The 27,895-nt window shown below is 35.4% G+C and overlaps 3 protein-coding genes across 10 annotated transcripts; 2 read left to right on the plus strand and 1 right to left on the minus strand.

Moving 5' to 3' along the window:
- The first annotated feature begins 239 nt into the window (after positions 1–239).
- Positions 240–9,218, plus strand: LOC114880036. Of its 5 annotated transcripts, none has more exons than XM_029195613.2 (11): positions 242–857; positions 948–1,079; positions 1,360–1,890; positions 2,040–2,098; positions 2,176–2,356; positions 2,611–2,731; positions 3,442–3,589; positions 3,817–4,664; positions 5,930–6,497; positions 6,572–7,133; positions 7,261–9,218. In XM_029195613.2, exons 1-11 carry the CDS (start codon positions 689–691, stop codon positions 7,428–7,430), a joined length of 3,489 nt encoding a protein of 1,162 aa, XP_029051446.2. In that variant the 5' UTR covers positions 242–688; the 3' UTR covers positions 7,431–9,218. The 5 variants fall into 5 exon arrangements, with proteins under 5 accessions (XP_029051443.2, XP_029051444.2, XP_029051446.2 ...); XM_029195612.2 differs by having other exon boundaries at positions 243–857; positions 1,995–2,098; XM_029195614.2 differs by having other exon boundaries at positions 804–887; positions 1,995–2,098.
- A 1,089-nt stretch (positions 9,219–10,307) lies between these two features.
- LOC114880041 (actin-histidine N-methyltransferase) lies at positions 10,308–26,997 on the plus strand. Of its 3 annotated transcripts, XM_029195623.2 has the most exons (8): positions 10,308–10,680; positions 10,907–11,016; positions 11,130–11,621; positions 11,731–11,854; positions 24,500–24,614; positions 25,553–25,705; positions 25,794–26,126; positions 26,220–26,997. In XM_029195623.2, the coding sequence occupies exons 3-8, from the start codon at positions 11,219–11,221 to the stop codon at positions 26,340–26,342; spliced, it is 1,251 nt and encodes a 416-aa protein (XP_029051456.2). In that variant the 5' UTR covers positions 10,308–10,680; positions 10,907–11,016; positions 11,130–11,218; the 3' UTR covers positions 26,343–26,997. The 3 variants fall into 3 exon arrangements, with proteins under 3 accessions (XP_029051456.2, XP_029051454.2, XP_029051453.2); XM_029195621.2 differs by having other exon boundaries at positions 10,308–11,016; XM_029195620.2 differs by lacking the exon at positions 10,907–11,016.
- Positions 11,861–19,869, minus strand: LOC114880037. Of its 2 annotated transcripts, XM_029195616.2 has the most exons (3): positions 18,586–19,869; positions 17,935–18,151; positions 11,861–15,801 (listed from the first exon to the last, which is right to left on the minus strand). In XM_029195616.2, the coding sequence occupies exons 2-3, from the start codon at positions 18,139–18,141 to the stop codon at positions 12,949–12,951; spliced, it is 3,060 nt and encodes a 1,019-aa protein (XP_029051449.2). In that variant the 5' UTR covers positions 18,142–18,151; positions 18,586–19,869; the 3' UTR covers positions 11,861–12,948. The 2 variants fall into 2 exon arrangements, with proteins under 2 accessions (XP_029051449.2, XP_029051448.2); XM_029195615.2 differs by lacking the exon at positions 18,586–19,869 and having other exon boundaries at positions 17,935–18,209.
- Positions 26,998–27,895: the final 898 nt, after the last annotated feature.

Here is a 27,895-nt window from a genome sequence, read left to right on the forward strand (position 1 = left end):
CAAAATTGAATTTTATGTAACAGCAGTGTCGTGTAATATATATAGTACGATGTTGAACATTATACTAAAATATATAGTTGAGCAATATTTCGAAACTATATATGTATATTCATCACCGCAACGGTTGTTTGTTGTTAATTATATATGTCGTATGTTATTGAAATAATATTAATTATCGATAGTTCGATATTGTATACGCAATATTAAGTCGGAAACTTGGTATATTGAAAACGAGGCTTAAGCATACTTTTTCGGCCATTTCCGGTTCTGTGTTTTATGGACGCTTCGTGTTTGCTCGGAGCGTTTATCGTTTTTTCGTTCGAAGAATTGGAGTTACATTTATAGAAAAATAAGTAATTCTCGTTGTAAGATACTATTTTTGATTGTTTGAAAATATGTGGTTAGCGTGATAAAGTAACGAGAAGTTGGTGAAAATCGTATGAAAAGAAATCTTGGCAGTTGTGTAAATAGCGCGTAGTGGTGCTTGCGCGTACGTTATGCGCATTCGCGGACAGATGAGCGCGGGATTGTGGTACCCAGACGCGAGGGGATTGTAGCACGGCTACTTACGCGAAGAGACGTTTAATGGAGTTCTTGATGAAGTGACGGGTAACGAAAAAGTAACGTTCTTCGCGCATTGATCGTTGAAGTACGTAGAATTAGCGTTTGGTCCCAAAGGGGCCACAAAATGGACGGTGTCAATGTGAATGGCGGGAACGCCGATGAGGCGCGCGACAATCCTAACCTAGAAGCTGGAAGTATGCCGGATTTACAGGAAACACAAGATAAAGTTGAAACAACCATCAAAGCGGACAGTCAAGAAGTGAATGGAGATGTTAAAGGTTCACCAAAAAAGGGTATGATACCACATATTAGAGAAAAACTATGTAAGTTCAAGGCCAATTCAACTAGTATTATTGAAAGTGATACAATGTTAAATATAAAAGGACGCAAGCGAAAGCTCTCGGAGCCCGATGATGTTAGTTCAGAGGAGTCAATGGAATTCACTGGATTTGATATTCAAGGAGCTAATGAGTTGCAGCGTGGAAGTTATGTGTTGAAAAAATTAATTGGTATTGGTAATTATTGCTTTCTTATATTCAACACGCAAACTAATTGGTTATAATAATCATTCAAAAATTATATTATGGTATTCTACTTTATCAGCTAAAGGTTTTTCAGTAATTGTTAAGTCTAAACAAATGCTTCTTTAAATATTATCAATGAAAAAATAAATTTGTTTCTTAGAATAATGTGACAACATTTAAAACATTAATTAGCAAATATTTTCTTACTTATTTAACTTGTATAAATGTATTGATCCCTTTTATGCAAATTATAATACATGAATTCTTCTAGCTGAAGCTGAAGTAGCTGAAGCTCAATTGGCAAAACGGCTTAGATATAGTATAAAGAAAAATTATGATGGAAGAAAAGATGACGAACAAGATTCGGATGATAGTAGAATGCATAGTTATGAATCGGAACATGGGTTAGATATAGACAAAATAAAAAAAGAAAAGGAATCTGATAAATCTGAAACAGATTCGATTGGAATACCAAATACTATGGAGACTGAATTAGAGGTACAAAAAGCAGATGGAACTTCATTTAAATCAACAAATTCATCATCAGCTACCAGTAGTCCAGCAACATCTCTAAAGTCTAAAGGAAGCCGTATTTCGCGTGGAGTTAGTCCAGGAAGTACAAAACAGAAAGCAGCTGTCGATGTAACAAATCCAGCGTTCAAAGAACCTTTTAAATATGGTTGGAAACGAGAATTGGTATTTAGAGCAAGTAGCGATTCTAGCCTGAAAAGAATGGCCGATATATATTACTATACACCGAAAGGGAAGAAAGTCAGAAGTTTTAGAGAAGTTGCAGAATTTCGTAAGTAAAATTTCTAAAGATAATCGGTATTATCAGTTATATGATTTGAAATCGAAATGATAAAATAAAGAAATAATGATACTATTTTTTTTTTTTTTTTATAGTTAATACTAAAGAGTTAACTATTGATAACTTCACATTTTTCAAAGAACCTCTTGGTCTGGATGATCCGGAAAAGGAGATTATTCGGGATGCAAAAAGGATAAGAGTATGTAATTTCATTTATATTTCATATCTGATATTAATACGACATTTAACTAGATACTAATATTTATTTCAAAATAGGGATATGGGTCGGGTACCCCAGGAAGAAGAGGGTATAAGAAAAGTACTCCTGTAAGGAGGGTTTTAGAAGAACCTTCGTCGATGCCTGTATCAGTGCCTACAAAAGCTGCTACTAAGTCACCAAAAACTCCAACAACTGGATTTAAAGTGAAAGTGCCTGCGAAGAAAACTCCGCAAATAAGTATGCATTTATGTTATGTATTTTCTAATTATTCGCTGTTGGACAAGATATTTTTGTTGCTGCATTTAGTATTTGATTTTTATTATTTTACTATTTTTGATTTTTGACGATGTTTCTTCAATTTTTAGAATTTTAAATCCTTGCGCTAATAAATAAATCAAAATTTGGTTATTAGTATTCAGATTTTTTTATTTATCGTTTTCTGTATGTAAAATTGTTATTTCTTGACAAGAATTTTTGTACAATATGCATAGCAGAAATAAAATCGCAGTCTGAAGAAAGTGAGATGCTTCCACCGCAACGGACCACGAGTACAAGGAGAAGTCAACAACTTGTCGAAAAACCACCACCTCCCAAACCTAAAAGACAACTGACGTAAGTACTCGACTATTTTATATAATTATTTCTGTATTTATTATATTTTATGATTGTAATTAAATTAGATTGTCCAAGGGTATCCTAAATGCTTATTGATTAAACATGGTTATTATTCATGTTTAATGTGCTTTGAAAAGGCCCAATGAAAAATTTACAGCATGTGCATTTGCTATATTTCATAAAGAAAGAAAAAAAAAGAAGTATTTTTATTTAAAATATAAACGAATATTTTCGTGTCTGTATACTAATATTGAAAAGTACTTGAGAGAAAGAGATATATACATACATATGTATATATATGTTGAAAACAAAATAAGTATCTTGTTGCGAGTAATAGTTATTGGTATTACAAAATTATTTTATTATTTTATACATAATTTTGTAGTAATCGTTATATTAAACCAGAAATATTTGTTTGTTGGTTAAATTTTATATAAAATGTTTCCTGATTATTTTAATACATACATTTTTTTTCGATAGGCATAAATGAGAAAGATAAATTGATTTTGTTTTGATAATGCTAAAATGCATGCTGTATACCATTTATGTAGTTACAAGTTCGAATTTTTATTCTGAAATAGTTTAAACTTTTCCTTCTATATTTTTCATAACTGTATCCTCCTTTCTCCCCTTGATCCTTATATTCCTTATTTAAATTTTGTGTTTTATTCCTTAATTCCTTTCCCCAATCAACGCACATCTTACAGGCCCAAAGTTCAAGAACCATGCAGTATAAGATGTTCAACAAGTATGGGGTTGATACCAAGCTTACAATGTCGCGTGTGTCTCTGTTTATATCATCCTGAATGTGTTGATGGTATGGAATTTACAGGAAGTGATAATTATGTTTGTAAGGTAGGTTTTATTTTTAACATAGAATAATCCTTTCTTCAAATTATTTTCTTATGAAAATTTTAATTAAAAATTTTTTCTATACGGTATATATGCAATCGAATAGCAGTATACATAATTTCTTTTCACGTATATTTTGTAAAATAAGATAAAAATGTATTAAATATATATTATAGCTGACAGTGTAATTACATTATTAAATAAATTAATAGATGTTAATTTTGTTGTAGAACTGTCAGCAGGACACTAATGAATCTCAGCAATCTCAAACAAATCCATCTTTAACACCTCCTCCATTGATACCGATTAGTATGCTAGGCGCACAGAGTGCAAAATCAAAACATCAAGTAAATTTAACTCCACCAAAACTTCAGAGAATTCCGAAATCTGACGGTGCAGACTCACAATCGCGAAATAGTACTAAAGTAACAAAATCCTCTTCGACGACATCGTATTTTCCTTCGAATTTAGATAAGAAAGAGAGTAGTTGGTTTCCTCAGACAGAAAATGAATTCTTACAAAGTCACGATGGAACTATACCAAAACCAGCACAAAATATTGCTCTAATGGGAGGTAAAAGGTATATCGTTGTACCAAAAAATAATGCTATGGCTGTTCAGCCAGCTATAACGGTAAAACCTGACAAAATTGGTGATAAACCTCCTGTACTTCAGGATGGTTCGCTTACCGATATATCAAATACTGTTGAAAGTTCTATGCTTACAAAGTCACATGCTTCTTTATCAACAAAATCATTGAGAAAAGATATCCTTGATAAATCACCCGAAAAAAGTATGTCGAAAAATGTATCGTATACAGAAACTGCACCAAATTCTGAAGTAGAGGAAACAGAAGAAATGTGCAATAATAATAATACTAGAACAGATATATTGGCTGAAAATAAATCTCAGAATGATTTTTCTAATACGGCGACAGATGTTGCGTTAGAAGCGAAGAAATCAGTGAATCATAAATCACTCGAAAGGATAACAAATACAACTAATAAAAATGATCTACCAAAGGTAGATTCGCATCAGTCCGTTCTAAGTAATTTGGGTACAATTAAAACAAGTAGCAAGTAAGTGTTTGTTTCTCAAACACAACAACATTACATATATATATATATACTTTTTTTGTTTATTTCCTTTTTTAAATATTTTCTTTAAATAAGTTAAGGCAACTCTCTTTTGAGGTTTTGGCAGTTGCTTTGTACATATTGTATTTACAAGATACATGGGCTACTTTTATGGTGGTTAATTTTATACGTTATATCATTGAAATAAAATAGAAATCTATTTCATTTTATTTAATATTTCAGTAAATTTTTGCAAGACTGTTTGTACAGTTCTAGATAATATTGAAAGAAATAGGATAAAAAGGCAACTATTTGTTTTATTTCGTATATAAAATTTACTTAAATAGTATTGTAAATGCAATATATACCGATGTTTATTATATTTGGAAATATAAAAGTTCGAGGTGAAAAATGAATTTGATTTTATCTTGTGATCGAAGCACACTGCCTTAGCTTCTTAGAAATGCGGCCAAATTTTTCAGACATGTGAAAACAAAACAAAAAAAAAAATGAATAAAACAATCACGTATCGTTGGTTTTTGCAGGTATTGTGTAACTGTAGTATCAAAGTAAAAGTTATGAATATTTTAATAAAAGTTATCTTTCTTTTATTTACTCGAAAATTGTTCACTAAAAAATGAGATAAAAAATTTTAGTTTAACATAATAATTTTATTTACGTTCATGCTACAATTACAAATACAGCTACTGATAAGTGCTTCAGTGGAAAAAAATCTAATTCATTTTTACTTTTTATATTTACAGATATAAAGACATGTGCGAGCTGAAACACAAAAAACTCTTAGTGCGTTTTCCCAAAAACATCCTAGGCTCCTTGCTCCTCATTATTTCTATTCCCTATTTATGTTTATTTTTTATTTTCATATCTTTATGCTATTTTAAAATGTAAACACTTTCAACACTTTTCTTTCAGAGGCTTTTATACTTCTGTTTCTTATTTGATACATCACAAAGTTGGCATTATTGTTGTAAATCATTGGTCCTTTAAGAGCCTCTTTAAAAATTCAGTGTACATATATATATCTATATATACACGCACATACATATTATGTATGTATAGGTATATGTATATACGTTTATGAGGGAAATAATAATAATACCGAATATAGTAATGTGTAAAGTTAAGATTTTATTTCAAAGAAATTATAATCAACGTGTAATAACCGAGATACCCTTATTATACATAGGCCAGGCCCCTATATAGCTGAGAGAAATGATCTAAAGGTATTTTTATTTGAATAATTTCAGGAGAAAAAATCAACAGGAAATAGAACATCAACAACAACATTTTATGGATTCGGTGTGTGCCGGTTATCACGCGTTACTGCGTATATTTCAATATCTGAAGGTTCAAGAGTTGCTACGCGCTGCAAGAGTTTGTAAAATGTGGCGAGACTTGGCCGCGCATCCCTCTTTGTGGAAGACTGTACGAATGAAAAATAGTCAAGTAACAGATTGGGATGGTTTAGCGGATACGTTACAAAGACGAGGCACCCAACATTTAGATCTCCGGAAGATGCTTGTAGCAGGGGAATCTGATAGCATTTGGAAAAAGTTTTTGTCAGTAATACCACGTGTAACTAGCCTGGTCAAGTTAGAATTGTGTAGATGCCCTGTGATGGTTGTCGAAGAAGTTATTAAAAGCTGTCCCCAATTAGAAGTACTGAGTGCAATGTCGATAAAATGTGATTCATTAAATTTGGATTCGATTGGAAATTTGAAACGTTGTCAAGAATTGAGGCTCAAAGCAATAAGTGGAATGTCACTACAAGAAGATCTCACACCTTTACAAGAATTGACACAATTAACGCAATTGGTAAGCTTTTTGTTTACATGGAATTATAACCATTTATGGTAATCGTTACATGCTAATTTAAATTTACGTTACAGAGTTTAACGTCGGTTAAAGAACTAGGAAAGAAGAAAATCGATATTATACAAGCTTTAGTCAATTTGGAAGCATTAGAATTGGGCGAATGTTCAGATTTTCCTGACAAATTTGGTACAACAGTTTTGATAAAATTGCAAAAATTAGAACGCCTTAGGCTTGAAAAGGGACAAGGTTCGTGTTGCACGTTTAATATTTTAGAAGGTGTGTCGAAATTACAAAATTTAAATCAAATGGAATTAGTCAACTTTGACGTGAAAAATGGTTTCGATAAATGTCTGGCCAATTGTAAAAATATTAAAAGGTTATTGATAATACCCACTTACATATCTCAATCGGCGACATCCAACAATATGGTGCTTGGCGGTGTTACTGAATTATCAAATAATTTGACACATTTTGTATGGGGTGTTACACTCGAATTACTTAGGGTAACTGAATTATTTGTTGATCAATGTAATCTAATGAGTAAACAAGTTACTGGCGACTCGATACCAGTATTGAAACCAGTGCCCTGTTTGAAGTTAATTGAAGATGTTGAGGATGAAAATGACAATCAAAAAGGTATTTATACGTCTGTGTATACATATATATATCAATTAAAAATTGTTCTTCATCTGATCATACATACATATATTTATTTATTTATTGGTTTTTTATTTTTATTTTTTTTTTATTTAATACTTTTCAGGTGATGATAAACAACAACCAAATTTAACAAATCCTCAAGTAGATATATTACCGTTGCCTCAACTTCAAAAACTTTTGCTAACCGCATTGCCTAAAACAAGAGTTAAAATCTTGAAAATTCCTTTCCATGCTACGTGGCGACAAAGCATTTCAGATACTGCTACGCAATAGAAGAAGATGAACTAAAGTGTTTCTGTTACAAATACTACAAGGAAAAAAAAGAATATCCTGATACAGGAGGAGAAATAGAAATCTTGTAAATTTGACTCCATAGTGTCTGCACAATTTATTCCAGTACTTGTGAATTGGATGAAAAGTAATTTAATATTCATGTACTATGTGTTTTTGTAGTTTCTAACAGTTCCCCTTAAATACCGATGATACACTAAAGTAGTGAAAAATACTATTCTATCTTCAACTCCTTCTTGAAACGTTGTTAAAGACAGAATAGTATTTGGATGATAAAAACAGGGGACCACAAATGCATTGTGTGCTATTTTGGATGACAAGCAAAATCTAATGAGGCTGGTATCCTTGTATAAATCATTTGAACAAAGAAAGTCTTAGCATTTGTAGACAGCAATATTTTTAATGTGTGTCCGTAAATTATTTGGTTATACTTCAACGTGTATCAACATGGAAGAGAAATTTTTCATCTAAGAAAAGAAAAAAAAATACAATGAATGTAAATGTTTTAAGATAATTATTATATAAAATTAAGATTTACAAAATCATCGCGCACATTTATTAAAGGGGATGAAGTATAGAATTTTCAGTTTTTACGAATATTGAACTTTTACATTCGGTAGTGAATTAAAAGAAGAAATATTTTTATTTCATGATACATGATAAATTTCGAAAAAGTTTCTATTGAGGGTAGCACTAATGAACGAAAAAAAAAAGTAAAAGAAACGAAATCATGTGGTGTATAAGGCTCTATTTAGTGGTTAGGCTGTATAAATAACGGTTATACATTACTTGAAATACATGTGTATCTTTAAATATTTAAGATACGAGTTTTCCGCTGCAAAGAAATTACGGAGAACCTTGTGGGTAATGTTGTAGAATGTGTAATATATTTATAATTCTATACGATATAATATTATAAAGATGTAGTTATTAATCTGTACTCGGTACAAATTGCGTAATTACGATAAATTTCTTAACAAGGATATTTAAATTTTCTGTCGAATGTTATAATTCTTTATTTTCCTTCCTTCTTTCTTCTGTTTTGTTTTATTTAACGAGTAGGTGTATGTATGTACACTGTTAGTACAATGTCAAATTAGATTTCATACTGAAATAATAAAGATGAAGAATATTGAAAAATTGTAATTATTCAAAGGGAAGAGTTACGTACATAATTTCTGAATAATATTGAAAAAATTAATTTAAGAAGTAATATTAGGTAAATGAAAAATTTTCAGGTGATATTAACTGTTATATCAATTTGTTATTTAAGTACGTCACGTTTTTCATCCGTGCATCGAATTAGTTGCGTTTTGTAAAAAGTTTTACAATTAGTTACCTTACTTTGCAGCGTGAAAATTCTTCTTATTATTTTATTACGTTATTTTTAATTGTACACACAAATGAAATAATTTATACAAATTAAGGGGGTTCTAAAGACATGCTCCTAGTTAACCGAGTTAAATATACAAAGTATCCGAAAAGTGGTATACGCCGTGATTACTCTACGTTCTTCACGCTAAAAGAAATTGGAAAATCTTATCATATTGCATTTTTATATTCAAAAATTTGTGAAGTAGTAAAGGATTTTTATTTCCATTCCTTATACCGTGTAGAATTTCCAGTTTTCAGGGTGTACGTCAGTCAAATTGAGATACATGGTGTGAGAGAAAATATTTTTTACGTTAAATATGAAATGTGAATAATACGAAATTATATATACAAATATATATATATATATAAATATATATTCATGATTCTTAGCATTGATACGACTATTACGAATAATTTTATATTAAATCAATAAATGTTAAACAATTAACAGATCATTTTTTAAAAAGTATCTTTAAATCTGTATGCAAATTTTCATTTTGTTACGCATTTCAATCATTTCATTTCTGGATTTTAACAATTTTTTAATTTTATCAGTCATGAATACAATGTATTCCTGTCCCTCACAGCCTGATTCATATAATTTAACATTACCATTGTCTTAAAAATGCAATGTGTATTTAAACTAAATTTTCTGTTACAAATAAGGTGTATGGATCTGTAAATGTATACAAATGACAGCAGAGCACTAAATTTTTATCTTATATTTGTAAATAATTGTACCATTCGTGTCATTTTGTTTTAAAACCCCCTTAATATATCTTTATAGATATAACATAAAGGCAATATAAAAATATTAAGAACTTGATGAATATATCTCCTGTTTATTTGCATACTTTGTACAATACAGATCTTACAGAAAGGAAAAGTTTGTTTCATTTATGCTTTATGCTATTACAATTTTGTTCGTCATCTTCATATGTACATATCTGACAAATAGTTAAAAATTTTAAAGAAATGTACAAAAACAATACATTTAAATTGAGAGATATATATATACATACATCATACATAAATACATACATACACACATGTATATAATTATAAATGTAAATTTGTACACAAAATATGCAAGACGTAATAATTACAGTCGTGAAATAAAATTATTTCTCGTTATATTGATAGAACAATGAAAATTTAGCGATGAAGATGTAGCAATTTTTGATTTAGTGTAATTTTTAAAGTAGGTGAACTGTGAGAGTTAAAAATCAATACGAAATGTAGTGAAGTTTGTGATTTGAAGTAGCTGAATTCTGTTATTTCGAGGTTATGTCGTGTGAGTTTAAAAGGACATAGTATGAAATGTCCTATTTTTATTTCGAGGAAAAGTGTTTATTTTTAGCAACCGTAGGTGTAGGTTACACATTATAATACAATATATTTTTGGATTTTCATTCCAGGGAAGAAGATGTTTCTTGAACGCTGAGTTTTCGTTCATTCTGCGCATTGCGCATTGCGCACGTTAGTTTAAATTGGTTTTAAATACATACGTGCTGCAACCAATATAACCAGGAGTAAAAGGCAAGCGCACTTGCGTTGTTTCTAACGCTTGTGTGCACGTACAGCTGTCTTTTATCTCTTACTATTTACTACACTTCCTACCTTCTACATACACGATAGTCTCCTTCGGCTTTTGGTATATTTTTGTTCACCATGTATACGGTCGTTGGGGTAAAAAGCAAATGGTAGAGTTCGGTCGAACTGCTCGAAGGAAATATGTTCTTTCGTGGAATCAAGGATACGTAAGGGACTAGAGTGGAATAGAAGAAAGTGTAGTGAGGTAACCCAAAGATGGACAGAAGAGCAGAGATAAATGCCTTGTGTGAAGAACTACTTCGTCGTAAGCACACTTTACGGGGATTCCTTTTAACGTAGAATACATTTGTTGTACATACATACATAGATATATGTATATGTAATTTAACCGTTTGCATGTTACTTTAAAATCATTGTAAAATGTTACTTAAAAATAGATGGCAACGTTACATTTTGTTACAGTAATTGAAACTGAACAGAAATCTTATAATTTAACCGGTAAATTTTTAATAATTTCATGAATTTTAAAGCGAAGCAGACAGGTAAAGTAGGTGGTGCGCATAGTTTACTTAACCTCAAGATCCTTTGAAAATTGAGAATAAGAAAGAAAGAGGAAAGGAGAAAAGAAGAAAACGTTTGTGTAATTTCACATTTTCTTCCGCAGTGGCGAACAATTTATATATGTATACCTACATAGATGTTTTTTCAATGCAAACTTTGAAACGTATAATAATTTTCATTTGCTTGAAACAGTGAGTACTAATTCAGTTGATCAGACGAAAGTATGGAACAACTACGTGCAGATAATAACAGTATTGGGGAAGATTAAACGGTTGGAGAAGATGAAGACGGAGTCGTCGAAACGGTCGCAGGGGATTGGACAGTTGATAAATTGGCTGAAAGAGAATAACGCGAACGTTGACGGAGCGAGCGTCGCCGAGTTTCCAGGATACGATTTGGGCTTGAAAGCTGAGCGTGATTTTCTTGAAAATGAATTGATTTTAAAGATACCAAGGAATCTTATTTTCAATACCGTAAACGCGGCGCCAGAGTTGACAGCTCTCAAAAATGATCCGTTGATACAAGATATGCCTCAAGTGGCACTTGCGATTGCGCTTCTTATCGAGAGGCACAAAGAAAATTCGAAATGGAAAGCTTATTTGGATATCCTTCCTACTACTTACACCACTGTGATGTATATGACGGCTGCTGATATGATTGAACTTAAAGGCAGCCCTACGTTAGGTAAATATAAATTGTCACTACTGTATTTCATTCTTTGAATTTATTATAAATGATAAATGATTAATAGGCATAATTTGATAATAAAATTGTTGGAAATCTACTTTTTCAGTGGCCGCTTTGAAACAGTGTAGAAACATCGCACGACAGTATTCCTATTTTAATAAGATATTTCAAAATGACAATAACGCTGTATCTGCTGTACTCAGGGATGTTTTTACATACGACAGATACTGGTGAGTAAGTCTAATACAGAATTTATATAAATATAAATAAATAAATAAATAAATAAATATAGTTTATTGTACGCGTGTAAAAAATAAGTTTACAAAAGGAGAAAAATGTATAAAAGCTTGTAACGTTGGAAAAGACTTAGATATGAGACGAGGAATAAGGCTTACGTAAGAGAAGTATATTAACTTTAATCTACAATTGGTCAGTTTAATTGAAATGTGGTCAGTTGTCAGAGTGAAACTGACAAGAAGCTCTATACAACGATATATGTATGTATATACAAACATGCGTGAAACTGTCTGTAGAGCCGCAGACAACTATCATAGTCAGAATATTAAGATTGAACGGTCTATTAATGATGCCCTATGCTATGGTACATTTGCAGAGTATGCAATCAGCCTTTAGTACGTGTAGAATGTAAATTAACCCCTTGCCGTACTTTGACAAGTCTGACTCGTGACGCACCTACAGTTCTAATATGACAAAACTGAACTGTATCTGTATTACAATTGAATTTGAAGTATAATTTCAATTAGAATTTACACAACCGAAAATCTGTAAATACAATACATGCATAATATTTCAGTTTCCTTGATTTGCCTCCAGTGGCGACTCGTAGCTAAAATTAGCTGCTCCAGAAAATGTTTGGCCTTTGTTTTAAAAAACCGGCACTGCGGGAGCTTCAGTGCTCTCTCTCCCGCGCAGCCTCGCGCGCAGCTTCCTATGTGCGCATGCGCGCACAGTCAAACACCACGCTGCTGGAACTGTGAAGCGCACAGTTCCATACAAAGATTTTTGTATCTTTTTCATAAACTGGGGGATGGCTACTGACATTAATCTTAAGGATTATATATTGTACAAGTATAAAGAAAGAATTAAAGAAAAAAGGACTCATTATATTAAATGTTATCGATAATACCAAGAGGAAATAGGGGGTGCTGCAGTTCCACAGTGCCTATACGCGAGCCGTCACTGTTTTCCTCAATATTATAGCAATGAGTTAGTTTTGACAGACGCAAATGCTGAGAAAATGGTACGGCAAGGGGTTAACGTAAAAAGTAGAATACTGATGTTTTTTTTTTCACACAAATCTCTGTCATTGTTTCATGTAATCTGGTATAGTTTCCCAACTGTCGTTAGCATCCAACGAATCATTATCGATGTCACTCTTGGAATCCATCATTTCAGCAACCGGTTGGTCGGTTTGATTTTTCTCTGGCCTTTTCGTTGTCGACGTAGCGACCACGTTGACCATTACGGTGCTTAAGCTGCTCGAGTTGGACAACTTCCTGGCTGTTAGCACAGGTGCTTGGAACACCGCTCTGGAAAAGGTGTTTCTGTATCTGTACTTTTGCTTCTGTCGAATTCTACAGACAATGAATATCGCGAGAAAAACGACGATGGTTAAACCGAGAATCGCACCGCTCGCTATTATGCTAGGTTTCACGTTTGAAAGAGTCTTTCGTTTCTCGTTGATGGTCTGTTTCGTGTCCGTTTCGTCAAAGTTTGTCCGTATACCGATAGAATCTGGTTTTTCTTGTATAATTTCTTTCACGTAACCAGATTGAATAACAGTGTGATTATTTTGAAACACGATGTTTTCACTGTTATTCTCTATCGGTAATTTCATTTCATCTTTCTCAGCGTATTCCCGAACAAAATCTCGCTGAATATCTTTGACGAATGGCATAGAAGCAAAGGTTGTTAACAAATCAATAATTTCCGCGGTACGATGATGCTGCTGCTCTTCAACGTCTTCTTTCTCAGCACGATCCTTGTAACTATTAGGCAACCAGGAATCGTGATCGCTAACTGATCGTAAATTTGAAAACGATTCTTCTTCGGTTTTACTCTTTTTCGGACGAATAATATCCATAGGTACGTTCGGCGTCGAATAATTACAGTTCGTTATATTTTGGAGAGACGTTGCCAAGTGATTATTAATCGTTTGATCGTAAGTTTGTTGACGATTCGTTATTAACTGTCGATCGGTTGTAGATGGGCCAAAAGTAGGAGCGGTTTTAACGTTACTTTTATCCTGGTCACTAATCAGTTTCTGCACTTTGATCCGTGACACCTCGGCCAGATGAACTTTGCTGGAACCTCTTTGTCGTAGCGCGATTAACTCCTCTACGCTCATATTCCTCGATTTCAGAAGACGTTCCAGCCTCTTGCCAGCAGAGCCGGATGCGAATAATTCAAAAATCTCTGCCCGTGCTTCTGGCTCCAGTTCCGATGCAACGTGGTCATCAGTTTTCTTCTCTTCTCTGTTTAAATCCTGACGAGTTATCGTTGCATGATTTTCCTTAATCTCCGAGTCGTTTAACGGCGTTTCCGAACTTGAATAGAGAAATTCGATTCCGGTTGTTGTTTCATACTCCTCGTGGACGAAGGTATTGATTTCAGTATTGTGTCCGAGGTGATGGTAGATCGGTGGCGGCGCATCGTTTTGATATTCACGTTCCGAAGCGGTATCGTAATCACCGGTTTCGTCCATCTTTACAAATTGCCGGTTACTTTCCAGAGTGAAATTGTTGATCAGCTTGGAGCTGGGCTCCGTGGGACTTAGGATCTTCTCGATGCTCAACGTGGACCCGGAGCCTCGAGAACCTTTGTTCTCGTGATTGTTTTTTCCCTGCGATTCAGCTGGGTCCTTCTCGTCCTTGATCATTAGCCAAACAGGAGACGCACCGTTTCGTCCTTTCTTGTAATCGGTGAAGTCGGAGAACTCCATAATCTCATCGTCGTCCGGAGCGTTGGTTTTCGTTTCGTCGCTGTTCTGTAATTTGACAGCGATCTGCAAGAGATCCATGGAATTTGTTGCCAGCGGTAAAGGCATCGACGTGGTAGTTCGCTTTCCGGACGGTTCACTAGTAGTTGCAATCGATTTTCTAGTCGTCGAGTCTTGAAGGTTCGTTGGATACGTTTCAGCGCGATTCGAAGAATACAGGTGTTGTTTGCGTAAAGACGGTCGATTCGTCGAATCAACGATCGAGACGATAAGTTTATCGTCTTTCTGAATATTTATCGTCTTTGCAGGTTCTCTAACGGGGTAGGCTGGCCATTGTGCTTTATCAGCGGGCGCGGCGATGGGAATCGACACGATCTTCGTCGCCTTTTCTGCCCCGTAATCACCGCTCTCGTCGGTGTCTTTCATTTTCAAAGCATCGATCACGTCAGCTTTTCCGTTCAGAAGATCGTTCAGGCTGAAGTTTCGTTGTTGAAGGATTTCCGACAAGCTTAAACCTTCCGCTTGCTGCATCTTTAACAGGGACTTTAGCTCCATTGCGTTTTGTAACAAGTGACCGCCGGCGGCGGTACTTTTGCTTTTCCTTCCTTCCTCGTTTAACGTTTCATTTTGAACCAGAGCGAATTCGTAGTTCTCAGGTGGTTTCCTTTTTCTTGGACGAGGTTTCAGATACTCCTCGTCGTTGAATTCTTGCTCGTAGTCGTTTGAACGACCTTGAAAGATTTCTCTGTATCTCGCAGAGACTGTCTCTACATTATGTTCTTGTTCGTTTCTTCTGTTATTAGTCTGTCTCGTTTGAACAGATTTCTCCTGATTAGTCGAGGACCGGCTGTTTGTTTTTCGGGACAGGATATCCCGTTCTCGATATCCACGCCTGTTGTTGCTGTCGTCGTCGCCGTTGTAGTAGTCCTCGTAGTCGTAAAACAGCGGACCGTTTTTCCTCGAACGCAGAGAATTTTCTTGTTCGTTATTTGGACGATACTTGGCTGGTCTCCGAACGTGATCCATTTCTTCTTCGCTCGCGTCTATCTTGTCTGCAGAGTATCGCGAGAATCGGGGAAAGGGAAGCAGAGGTACCGTATCACCGTCTCTCCATTTTGGCTCGACAGCCTCCCCGTTGTTTCGCCATTTTCCTACCAGTTCGCTTCTTTTTTCATCCTCCTCCTCTTCTCTGACTTTTGCTCGAGCCCCAGTCTCCTCCTAAAAATAATGTGATTCTTGGTGAACTCAAGAATTTTTTTCTATGGAGATTGGTGAGTGGTAGGTGGGGGGTGGAGGGTGGGGACAAACCCTTTATCGTTAATTTTATTATTATTATTTGAAAGGATCAAGTATCTGATATTAACCCGGCTGTAGTTTAGAATATGGGACACGCCCCTGGGGGCGTGATCTATATTTTTGAGTAGCTTATTACATAAGGTGCCGGTTGAGTTATGGTTTACGGGGTAACCTCAGATCGACCTGATTTTTTTACCATAGATAGCCCTTGAGGTGGCGATTCCAACGGTGGTGATCCCATCTCTTAACTCCCACCCGTCGCCCCGGTAGAGGTTAAAAACTAAAATCGTCCAAAAAGTGGTTTCTGCACTGATCTCAGTGAGCACATTAAGAAAAAAAAGTGAAAAAAAATATTTAAAAAATGAGAAGAAATGAAAAAAATGCGAAAAAACCTAACCTAACCTAAGCAGTCAACGGAGCCAAGGCGCCGAAACCGCCCCATATAAAGGAGCAGAGGCGAGGAATTACATTAGGTTAGGTTAGGTTAGGTTAGGTTAGGTGTTTTAAAATTTTTTCACATTTTTTTTCACTTTTTTAAAAAATTTTTTAATATTTTTTTTCACTTTTTTTTTCTTAATGTGCTCACTGAGATCAGTGCAGAAACCACTTTTTGGATGATTTTAGTTTTTGACCTATACCGGGGCGGCGGGTGGGAGTTAAGAGATGGGATCACCACCGTTGGAATCGCCATCTCAAGGGCTATCTATGGTAAAAAAATCAGGTCGATCTGAGGTTACCCCGTATACCAGAATCCAACCCCTGCCTTAAGAGGGGGCGCCTCCTATTGTAAACAATAGAGGGGACATGGGGGACACATTGGTGGTGGTTCCACCTGTAGGAGGCGTGGGGGTCAGGAGTTATGGGGGGTCAAAAATTAGGACACTCAAAATTTGTGAATGAAGCATTTTCGGGTATGTTCTGTTTCTTTAGTTTCTTCGAGGAAATTGAAGATCCAAACGCATGGGCGTGGAAGGGGCGGAGCCTACACCCCCTCACCATAGAATATGGCCTAACCTAATCCAGTTATCCTATTAACGTCCTGATTTTTGACTCTCCATAACTCCTGACCTCCACGCCTCCTACAGGTGGAACCACCACCAATGTGTCCCCCATGTCCCCTCTATTGTTTACAATAGGAGGCGCCCCCTCTTAAGCAGGGCATATAAGGGCTGCCATTTTACTTAAAAAAAAAAAGTATTGGGGCACTTATGAACTATTTACATACATGGACACCTTATGTGATAAGCTACTCAAAAATATAGGTCACGCCCCTAGGGGGCGTGTCCCATATTCTAAAGTCGTGCCATTAACCCTTCCTAGTCAACAATATTGGTATTTTGATCCGATATATCAAATTATTATTATTTCTTTTCTATTTTTAAGATTAGTAGGACACGTAATGCTTTCTTGATTATTCAGCGAGGTATAACACTGCAACGTAAAATATTGAAGCGAACGTAAATTTTTAGCGGACAAAGGTTCAATCACTATAAAAAAAGAAAGTTTCACGCCCAGCTCGTAATTCTTTTAATTACGGAACGTGCAAAGACGACAAGGAAATAAAAACGTACCATTTTATCATCGGTTATTATTTTCTAGTTCATTTTGAATGTATTACGTAGGTATATGTGCAATGCAAGGAACTTGTTGGATGAAGTTATTCGTTTAGGATACGCATGGAAATACGCGTGCAAAATGTTTGTAAAGTCTCGAACTTTCCGACACGCGGTACCAGCTTTCTCTTTCTCTTATAATTTACCAGTAGGCACCAGTGTGCAGCCAGTTTTTTCCACGTATATTTTGACATTTATCATTTCGCTGAGAAATGACCGAAAGTTCAACGAGATTCGTCGTTAAGTTACTTCATCGAAATTCACGAGCACAGCGAATTAATATCGTTTATTCTCTATATGTATATAGAGAGCGAAAGAATCTATTAACGTTTATTTACGTGTTACGTAGATGTTTCAAGATGAAATTGGTTTTCTCCAATTGGTCGTCGCTTTTCTCGAAGCTAGTTCGCGAAATGAGCGAAATTTCTTTTTCGTTTCTTACTTGATCAGTTTTAGATTGTTCTTGTCGAGTGATAAGCAACAGGCCCTCCTTCCGAATAGGTTCGCCCCGAACGACGAGACTAGCTTGAAGGAAATCGAACGTGAAGAGCGTCAACGAGAGCAGACATAATGTTTTCCACATCGTTGCAGTGCGATCGAAACACGGAGAACTCTTGTTGATCGTTGAAACACCAATTGTTGATCTCATCCTCTTCCACCTTGGGATCGCTAGCATTCAGTTTTTCAAATTCCCTTCTTTCCCCCTTTTTTCTCTTCTTTCCTCTTTCTGTCCAATCATTCTAAAATTCTAAAATTCTAAAATTCTAAAATTCTAAAATTCTAAAATTCTAAAATTCTACAATTCTACAATTCTACAATTCTACAATTCTACAATTCTACAATTCTACAATTCTACAATTCCAAAATTCTAAAATTCCAAAATTCAAAAATTCTAAAATCCTAAAATTCTAAGATTCTACAATTTTATAATTCTAAACTCTTAAAACTCGAAAATTCCAAAGTTGCAAGTTTCGTATTTTAAATGTCAATGTAACAATACAGATGATAACAGAGGAAAGAAGAGAAAAAGAAAAGTTGAAAGAAACATGTGAGAAAGAAATGAAAAAATTATTGTAAATCATCTGACAAACACCTCGGGATTACTGTTCTTTTCTCTATTCGTATCGATGTCGTCGACGAAGAACAGGTGTACACAGATCGCTGCTGTACACAGGATAACGAAAATCGCGTTCTTCCTGTTGCACAGGCCAAAGATTTCCTCAGGGTTCATGCAGAACTATTTTCTTTCCCTCCTTTGTCTACATATAATTTTTAATACAACTCTTGTACACTAAATCATACGCGTTGATCCACTTTCACGACCATAAAAACTTTCTTCGATTTTAAATTGTTAAAAAAAATCAAAAAAAAAAAAATCAGTCTAGTTGGTCGCAGATGATTTCAAAGATTTTTTTCCCCTCTGTTCCGTTTATTTTCACCGCGATTTCACGGCACACTGGCAGCTGAGAAAATGATTCAGCAACAACGATTTCTTCGCGATTATTCTGTAGTTGTGGATCACTTTGGTCACAGTTTGTAACAAGAAAAGATCTCCGTTCGAAGGATATTTTTAATCTCTTTCTTTGTTCGTTTGCTATTCGAAACGATATTTACTTTGGGAAACGAAACACTCACGGCTTACTGCTGTACTCGCGGCAAATCGTTCTCGCGTACTGACGCCGGTTTTCACCGAGCACCATCCTAAGTAAGTCGGTGAAACTCGAGAGCAGAATGTGTTGGGCTCTAAACGTTTGCCACTCGTCGAGAGGAGAGGACGCTCTCTTCTTCCTCTATTCCACTACCGGATCATTGCAGATTAATTTCACGATGCTGATCACAGATTGGTGATGTTAGATGTTGGCAAAGATAAACGGCTCTTTACTATTCGTTTGGACAAGATAGGAAAGGGAAAGGAAAGAAAAGGTATCCCGAGATGATCCTTCTAATACGCTTCGATAAACGTATTCCGCGAACCGGAAGATGATGTTTCGCGCTAAAACCTACTGTCTACGCGATTACGACACCCGATCATTTGCATATCATTCTACACTGGTGGAATTAATTCTGGACACTTTGAATAAAAAGTATTCTTTATTTCCGGTGGCACCCAAAATCCCGACAGCCAAAACTCCGTGTTCTTGGTTAGGTTAGGTTAGTTTTGTGTAACTTTTTCGAAAATTAGGTTAGGTTAGTTCTGTGTAACTTTTTGTAAGGTTAGGTTAGAGTTAGGTTTAGGTTAGGACACCCAAACTTTTGGACTGTCCGGATTTTGGGGTGGACCCCTTTATTTCATATTTCTGCAGAAAATGTATATTCTGTTATGCTAAATGGATACCGTAATATTTTTATTGTAATCTATAATGTTTATACTTAATATTTTCACACGATTTCGTTTGTAAATGTTTTACAATTTTAATATAAAAAAATCTAAACTGTGTTGCTGTTTTTGCGCCTGGCAACACGAAACGTAGCCAATCACAGGATGAAAGGATATCCAACAAAATATTAATTTTTTTCTACCTCCTTTGATATGTTGAAATTGTAATTTTTATTGTATATTAAAAGTATGGCTGTAAATGGTATTTTTACTAATTTTTTTTTATATAAGCGACGTCCTAAAATTAGAGAGCAATGATTAGAATATAAAATATAAATATATATATTAACACGTTGAACGCCACGGTTAAAATGGTCATTTGTTATGGGACGTATTGAAGCTCTAATTAACAGAAATAGTTAATTTTCAAATTTCAAATTTTAAGCTCTCTATTATTTACCATTTTACATTATGGTATGTGTATCTCTTAAAATAATGTTTTTCTATTTTTTCTTTTAATTATTCAGGCATGTGTAATTTGCGATGTCGGTCACCGGTGACCCCCATGGTGTTCAACGCGTTAAATAATTTGAATAAATGCGAAATTCAAGTAAAAATTTAAAAGTGTCCAAAATTAATTCCACTAGTGTAGCTATTTGTTTTTACCGATATGCAAATACCTATTTAAAAACCAAAGTACAGTCAATATTCATATTCCGAGTATAATCGGAAAAACGAGTATAATCGCAAGTTCCTACTGAAAATATTTTCCAAGATAGAACAATTTATATGTAAGAACATTTCTGCGAGTAGTGGGATTTTAAATTTCGAAATAATAATATTGATGTCTATTCTGTTTGATGGTAACGTCTCTCCAATCGAATAGATTGTAGAAGAAAATTTCAATGACTATCATAAAAGTACATGCATGTACGAAAGTTAAGCATCGCGCATCTGTAGGTGAAAAAATTAAATGAAGATTTCGTAAAAATGAAAAAGAATCGTAAAACATTGAGCGATTCTAACTGTTGCATAATTTTAAGTTGAAAGTAACCAGGGAAGATCTGAAAGAGATATTTTTTTCCATAGGTATGTACGTTGTGAAGTATTAGAAATTGCAATTGATTTGATCGTATCGATTCGTGTGTTTTTAATTATGCATGTTACCCAACTGATTTATAAATATTTAGGTTCGTGTAAACATTTCTTGTTTATTAAAATCGAAGAAGAAATAAAATATTTAGGTACATTATTTAATTATTAATTTCATGTTTAATTAGACTACAATTGTTATTTCATTTTTTTCCCCTAATTTTCTATTGAAATAAAAACAATTCATTCGCGTTATTATAAAAGAATCTTTAAATCAATCTAATCGCAGATAAGAGAAAAGAAAAATTTGTAATGAAAAAAAAGAGAAACTATTCTCTTTACCAACTTGATTATCCCTTTCGCAATCTCTTAGCGAACGGTAGTTGTGCTGAAAATGTAAATACCGCGAGAAAAGAGCGAAAGAGAGAAGAAATGAAATGCAATTGCTGAAATCATTCTAACAATTGTAATCGTAACGATTTTCGTGAAACTGTTAAAGTACCTATGCATTTACCAATCGAACAAAACATACATACGTGTCTTGCTACGCATACCTGTTTTCATAATGGACAGATGTTAAGATTTCACAAGTTGACGAATCTTTCTCTAATTGTACGAGTAATGTCTAATAGAGCTGACTAATTCCTATTTGCAGCTTCAATTTTCGAGGATCCAGATCTACCTGGCCTCTGCTTAAGTTGCACTAATGGAATTAATTCTGGACACTTAAATTTTTACTTAAATTTCGCATTTATTTCAAATTATTTAATATATAATCATTTATATTTTAGGACATAGATAAAAAAATCAATAAAAAGACCATTTACAGCATACTATTATATTAATAAATATTACAAGTGCAACATATCAAAGGAGGTAGAAAAAATTAATCTGTGATTGGCTATTTCACATCATGCGACGTTTCGTGTTGCCAGGCGCAGAAACAAAAATAACAACACAGTTTAGATTTTTTTAAATTAAAATTTTAAAACATTTACAAAACCAAATCATGTAAAATATTAAGTATAAACATTATAGATAGCAGAATATACATTTCTGCAGGGCCGGCCCTGGGCCCAAGATCCAGGGCCCCCATAAGACGATTTTGCATTGTAAGAATGTAAGAAGAATAATGTTTACTTGAATATTAATCGATGTAAATGCAAATCTAAATTAGTTATACAAGCTTTAATGTTAATTTTACAAATTTTATTTGAAGTACTTTTTTTTATGTTATATAAGTAAAGGGGCCCCCAAAATCTCAGGGCCGGCCCTTGTATGTATAATACCTATTTCTTAGAAGAACACGAGCTTAGTTGTTCTGTAAAATAATTAACGATAAGTCTAGACACCTACTCGATAATTATGAGAATACAGGCGAAGGGGCCCTTTTTTGGAGCTCGGGCCGGTCCTGATTTTCTGCACAAATATGAAATAAAAATATTTTTATTCAAAGTGTCCAGAATTAAATTCCTCCAATGTACAATAAAACGTCACGTTCGTGACAATTTCACGATTGTTTCTGAGGTTCATCAAATCGCGTTGCTTCGAGAAGCAACTCTTGTATCGTAGAAAGTTGCCCACCCATAGTACATCTCACGATCTTCGTTCGATTCATAGCACGACCTTCCCACGGTGCACTGGGACTGTGCATCCATCCTCGATCCCCGATCCCCCACGGGGTGCAGCGGTTGCTTTAACGTTCCTGCTCCTCTCTCGATTCTTATCCTGTGCAACTCGTGATATTGCGAAACCACCGCAGGCGTCCTTTTTTCCTACTCTTGTTCCTTTTTTCCCCCCTTTTGTTCTCAGAGTCGCGGTTCTGTTCCATGACGCTTGTTAGCCACGCTTCTACCGCACTTTCCTTCCTAATTAACTGACTCTCAATGAACTCTATATATATATATACATATGCATATACATAGACATGTATTAATTTTTTCCTTCGAATAATTTATATCTTTTCTTCTTTTTTCTTCTTGTTACGTATATTGTTGCTTACAGATGATGTAACTCGCAGGATGTTAAGAAAGCAGCGGTCATGGCTTACGGATTCCTCGTGATATCTAAAATTACCTAAAATTAATTAAAATCATGATACACTGACGCGAAGTCTGTTATTTATTTTTATGAACAAACGAACGAAATTATTTTAATTATTGTCGACCGACAATGGGTTTCAAGCAAGTTTCGAGACCAGTCAGAGTCAAATCGTAGCCGAAGGCGATATTTCTCTTCTTCCGAGATGCTTGTAAGAAGTGTGCTCGCAAGGCGAATGCCTGAGAAATGAGAGAGGACAGGCGCACTTTCACACGGGCCCGAACTTTCATACGGTTTATCCGCTCGCAAATAGCCAACACACAAGCGTTCCCTTTTCCCCTTCTTTTTCACCACGATATCATTCTCTATTAGTAGTAGAATAGATCCACGCTTTCTTTCATTCATTCACTGAATTGCATTTATCTATCTTTCATTCGCGATATGTTATTTTATAAAAGATTAACCCTTTCGCTAATTATTTCGCCAGTGTGGACTATAGTCGTCCAACGCGAAACGATTAAAAGGAAAAGCACACTGGGTAACGTTACAGATAACAGATTGTAACAGTTTTAATTCTAAGGCATATGCGCATATTAGATTCGCTGAGGAAGACAAAATTTCCTTCCTTATATAACAGGAAGTAATCTAATAGGCAAACAAGCTAGAACGATCTCCACAATACGATCAAAGCTTTCTTTTGGTCAACAGAAGCGTCGGTTTGTCCTGCTGCGACCATCTGAGCAGCACTGTGGGAAGAAAGTGTGCAGAAAGATGTACGCGGCGAGATAACTGTGTATAACTATAGAAAGAGAAAACGAGAAAATTTACTTTTATTCCATTGATTTTATCCTGAAAATCATTTCTGCCCCCATAAGAAAATTTTCATTGGATCGATCTAACGTTGAAACTTAATATCTCTTTTTCACGGATAACCTCAAAATAATTTCATCTTTGAAACAATCATTCAAATAATAATAATATCGTGTAAACTTATTTTGTGCATATGAATATAATAGATTTTAAGCGTTTTAGAAAGTGACCAACCATTTTTCCCCCTTTTCTGGTTTTTTTTTTTAACCTTTTTGTACATTTACGAGCCTTTGTCTGAAATACAGACATCCATATAAGGCGTTCGTTATTTTCCCTTGTAAACGCTATTTTTATTTCACGGTGAAGTCGTGATCATTTCCCTGGAGAGAGAGAAAGTTGAAGGAACGATCACGACCACGACGATGACGGCAATGAATCTTCTTTTAATTCCATTTCCGGAATTGTGGGTCAAGTTCTTGTCCGAAAAGCAGTTACAAACGGTTGTTTTTCGAAGGCGAAAGTCACTTGCAATGTTCTTAACTACTTTTTCCGTTCATCGACAAAACGAATTCTTTCTGCAGATCATTTTCTTTTTCTTTTTTTTAATAATAGAGAATTAAAAAAAAACGATCTACACGGTAGATAAATCTCTAAATTAAGTGCTGGTAGTTGGTAGCTTTTAGTTAACGTCATTTCGTGATTTTGTCATTTTATCGCTATACTAACATTGCATGTACGAATGTTCCAGCTGGGCAGTTTCTACAGTAATGACGAGGCAAAACCTGATTCCAAGCGAAGATGGTTCACGCATGATCCATTCTTTGATACCAATGTGGGACATGTGCAATCATGAGAACGGGACAGTAAGCATGTTCATCTACAATCTACAGGCTGTTTCTAAACGCATGGATAGTAGGGATGTACGCGTACTCGATATTGCGGGCTCGGACGGGTTCGGGAAAAATCGGGCGGGCTCGGGCGGGTGTCCGATACATGCGTGCAGTCGGGTGGCCCGACTATTTCGGGTTAGGTCGGATAAAGTCGGGCAGATTCGGACGAGCTGCCGCGGGCCACGGTCCGCGACCCAACTCTCATGTACTTGTTAATGCTTGTAATAATCATGTTCAAAATCTATTTTGTATAAAATGAACATACAGGTGGCATGGAATGAAATTAATTTCAAATAAATTCGTTACAAGTATTATTTTTCCATATAAAAATTATCTTATTTCAAAATTCCACATAAAACAGATTTTGCACATGCTTATTGCAAGTATTAACATAAGAATTAGGCCGCGGCCCGCGGGAGCTCGTCCGAATCTGCCCGACTTTATCCGACCTGATCCGAAACAGTCGGGCCACCCGACTGCACGCATGTATCGGACATCCGCCCGAGCTCGCCCGATTTTTTCCGAACCGACCCGACTAGTCGGGAACCCGACACATGAGTCGGGCCGCACATCACTAATGCGTAGGAGTACATAACGAGACAGATTTGGAACACGGAAATAATGAAATAATATCGTGTGAATATAGAGGGTACTTTGTGTTCTTTTCCGCGGTTGTTATATTTTTGGAAATTTCTAAGTAATTTAGTTTTAAGAAAAGTAAAATACTCAACAGGTAACTGCAAAACTTGAATAAGTAAAGTATTTGTAATAAAAGTATAATAGGTTTTTACATTTTATTATCATATTATTTATTGTTCCGAATTTATCTCTGCTCTGTCTATAAAAACATTTATAGACATACATTGTATGTTTTCTACAGACAACATAGATGAGTTTTATGTACGTTTCAGATCACTACAGATTTTAACCTGACGTCAGACTGTTGCGAATGTTATGCCCTGAAGGAATTCAAGAAAGGAGATCAAATATTTATTAGTTATGGAGTTAGGACGAATTCCGATTTTTTCGTACATTCAGGATTCGTTTACATGGATAACAAACAAGTGTGTACATGCATCGTTGTTCAAAGTTACTTTGGATTATAACTTATTACAAATAACTTATTTATCTTTTAATCATTTCTCTTTCCAGGATGCTATAAAATTATGGATCGGCCCGTTACTAATGACCAGCACGGAACCTTGTTTAAGAGAACGCGAGCAATTGTTAAGAAAATTACATTTAACGGTGATGAGTGAATTTCTTGTAAACTCTGGAGTAGAACCAATTCCTGGCTCAATGTTGGCGTACCTCCGGTTATTCCGTATGCGTAAACCTGAACTAATGCATTGGCTTAAATCGGATCGTGTTAATGATTTAAAACAGCCCGATTGCCCTTTAGATACTGCCATTAACGATAAAGTTAAAAAAGCTCTGATTTATGTATTGGAGAGTTTTATTGCTAGATATCCAACAACTTTGCAGGTAAAGAAAATACTGTTTGTTACTAATAAAGGAACAATATGTTCCTACGCAACGTTCAATTTTATATTACAGCAACTTGATTTTATCTTATAGGAAGATCTGCAACTGCTTGAAACGACGTTACCACAATTTAAAAAATTAGCCATACAATTGAGAGTAACGGAAAAGAGAATTATTTTTAATGCGCTTGAATATGTGAGAACGAATGAAAGTTAAATAAGTATTATGTACTTGTATGGAATCAAATATTTATTTTTATCGCTAAACGAGTTTTACAAATGGACATGACTTGAAGATCTGATCCGCCGTGATCCATTGTGATCCGATGTGATTCAATATAGATATATATACAGGTTGTTAAAAAATTACCTGAAGAGCTCTACATTGTTGGATAGATCACGGAAAATCGAAGCGAAAAGTTCGGTAGTTTAGCCATGTTTCGTTGTTGAAAATTGACCAATCAGCGCGCAGCTTGAGTGGCAAGACGCGCGGAGTACGAAACTAGCCTCATCTACCGCCGCCGAGCCACGCCGAGAGTCGAGGTGCGAAGACAGAGCAAGCAAACGGAGACTCCGCCTCCGTGTATACCTCATTTCACCAGAGTCCATAACTGCGACGCGCAGGTTGGAAGATGGTGGGGGAACTTAGCGAGCCTCGAAGCTCCCACTTCGTTAACCGCGAGTTTAATATACAGGATGAAACAATAGTACGGTTGAATAGGAAGAATACAGAATGATACCCGTGAGTAAAAAACCGTGCTACCCGTTATACACTCCAAATGAAGCACTTTCGCGTATACCGCAGTTCACCAGAGTCCATAACTGCGAAAAGTCAAGTTTTCGTTCTTCGCGCATCTCTAGTACGCATCTTCGCCCTGATTGGCGATACTCCCAAACGAAGTGGAAAGCGATTCGCGGAGAGCTCGCTGAGTTCCCCCACCATCTTCCAACCTGCGCAGCTTACAAGGAAGGTTAGGGAACCCGGAAATTCCAAAAATTATGAAACTTCGCATACAAGTACAGTAAGTCATCCGTAATACGACCCTGTTTTCCGTTGGTGCCATAATTCGGTTTTAAAGGGTGAAATTATCCCTTGAAAAAAATTCGGAACTTTCTTTTTTGTGGAATATCTTAAAAACGGTGAGAGATATGAAAAAAAAGTTTAAACAAAAGTTGCACAGTTCTGTTGTGTTTACAAAATGGCGTTAAGAAAATGTTGGGGGGGAGGGGTAACTAAAAAATTATGCACTTTTCAAAAATTTTCTTGACACCATTTTGTAAACACAACAGAACTGTGCAACTTTTGTTTAAACTTTTTTTTCATATCTCTTACCGTTTTTAAGATATTCCACAAAAAAGAAAGTTTCGAATTTTTTTCAAGGGGTAATTTCACCCTTTAAAACCGAATTATGGCACCAACGGAAAACAGGGTCGTATTACGGATGACTTACTGTACTTGTATGCGAAGTTTCATAATTTTTGGAATTTCCGGGTTCCCTAACCTTCCTTGTTAATTATGGACTCTGTTGACGGCAGGTATAGATGTACCGCGTGGAGACGCCTCAGCGACGCTGTGCGCAAGCGTATTGGGAGTGGGAGTATGGCCAATCAGGGCGAAGATGCGCGCGAAAGAACGAAAACTGGTCTTTTCGCAGTTATGGACTCTTGTGAAATGAATATAGTCTCCTACTCCGCGAGTCTCGCCGCTCAAGCTGCGCGCTGATTGGTCAATTTTTCAACAACGAAGTGTGGCTTCTCAAGTGTGGAATC

Source organism: Osmia bicornis, chromosome 6, assembly GCF_907164935.1.
Source record: "Osmia bicornis bicornis chromosome 6, iOsmBic2.1, whole genome shotgun sequence".
NCBI lineage: Eukaryota > Metazoa > Arthropoda > Insecta > Hymenoptera > Megachilidae > Osmia > Osmia bicornis.

Coding starts and splice junctions, on each gene's coding strand:
- LOC114880036 (XM_029195610.2), top strand. CDS start 689: ATGGACGGTGTCAATGTGAATGGCGGGAACGCCGATGAGGCGCGCGAC. Junction 2,099..2,175: donor GGGATGCAAAAAGGATAAGA/GTATGTAATTTC, acceptor ATTTCAAAATAG/GGATATGGGTCGGGTACCCC. Junction 2,732..3,441: donor AAACCTAAAAGACAACTGAC/GTAAGTACTCGA, acceptor CACATCTTACAG/GCCCAAAGTTCAAGAACCAT.
- LOC114880041 (XM_029195620.2), top strand. CDS start 10,632: ATGGACAGAAGAGCAGAGATAAATGCCTTGTGTGAAGAACTACTTCGT. Junction 10,681..11,129: donor GTGTGAAGAACTACTTCGTC/GTAAGCACACTT, acceptor TGCTTGAAACAG/TGAGTACTAATTCAGTTGAT. Junction 26,127..26,219: donor GATATCCAACAACTTTGCAG/GTAAAGAAAATA, acceptor TTTATCTTATAG/GAAGATCTGCAACTGCTTGA.
- LOC114880037 (XM_029195615.2), bottom strand. CDS start 18,168: ATGCTAGCGATCCCAAGGTGGAAGAGGATGAGATCAACAATTGGTGTT. Junction 15,802..17,934: donor AACAATCTAAAACTGATCAA/GTAAGAAACGAA, acceptor CATTATTTTTAG/GAGGAGACTGGGGCTCGAGC.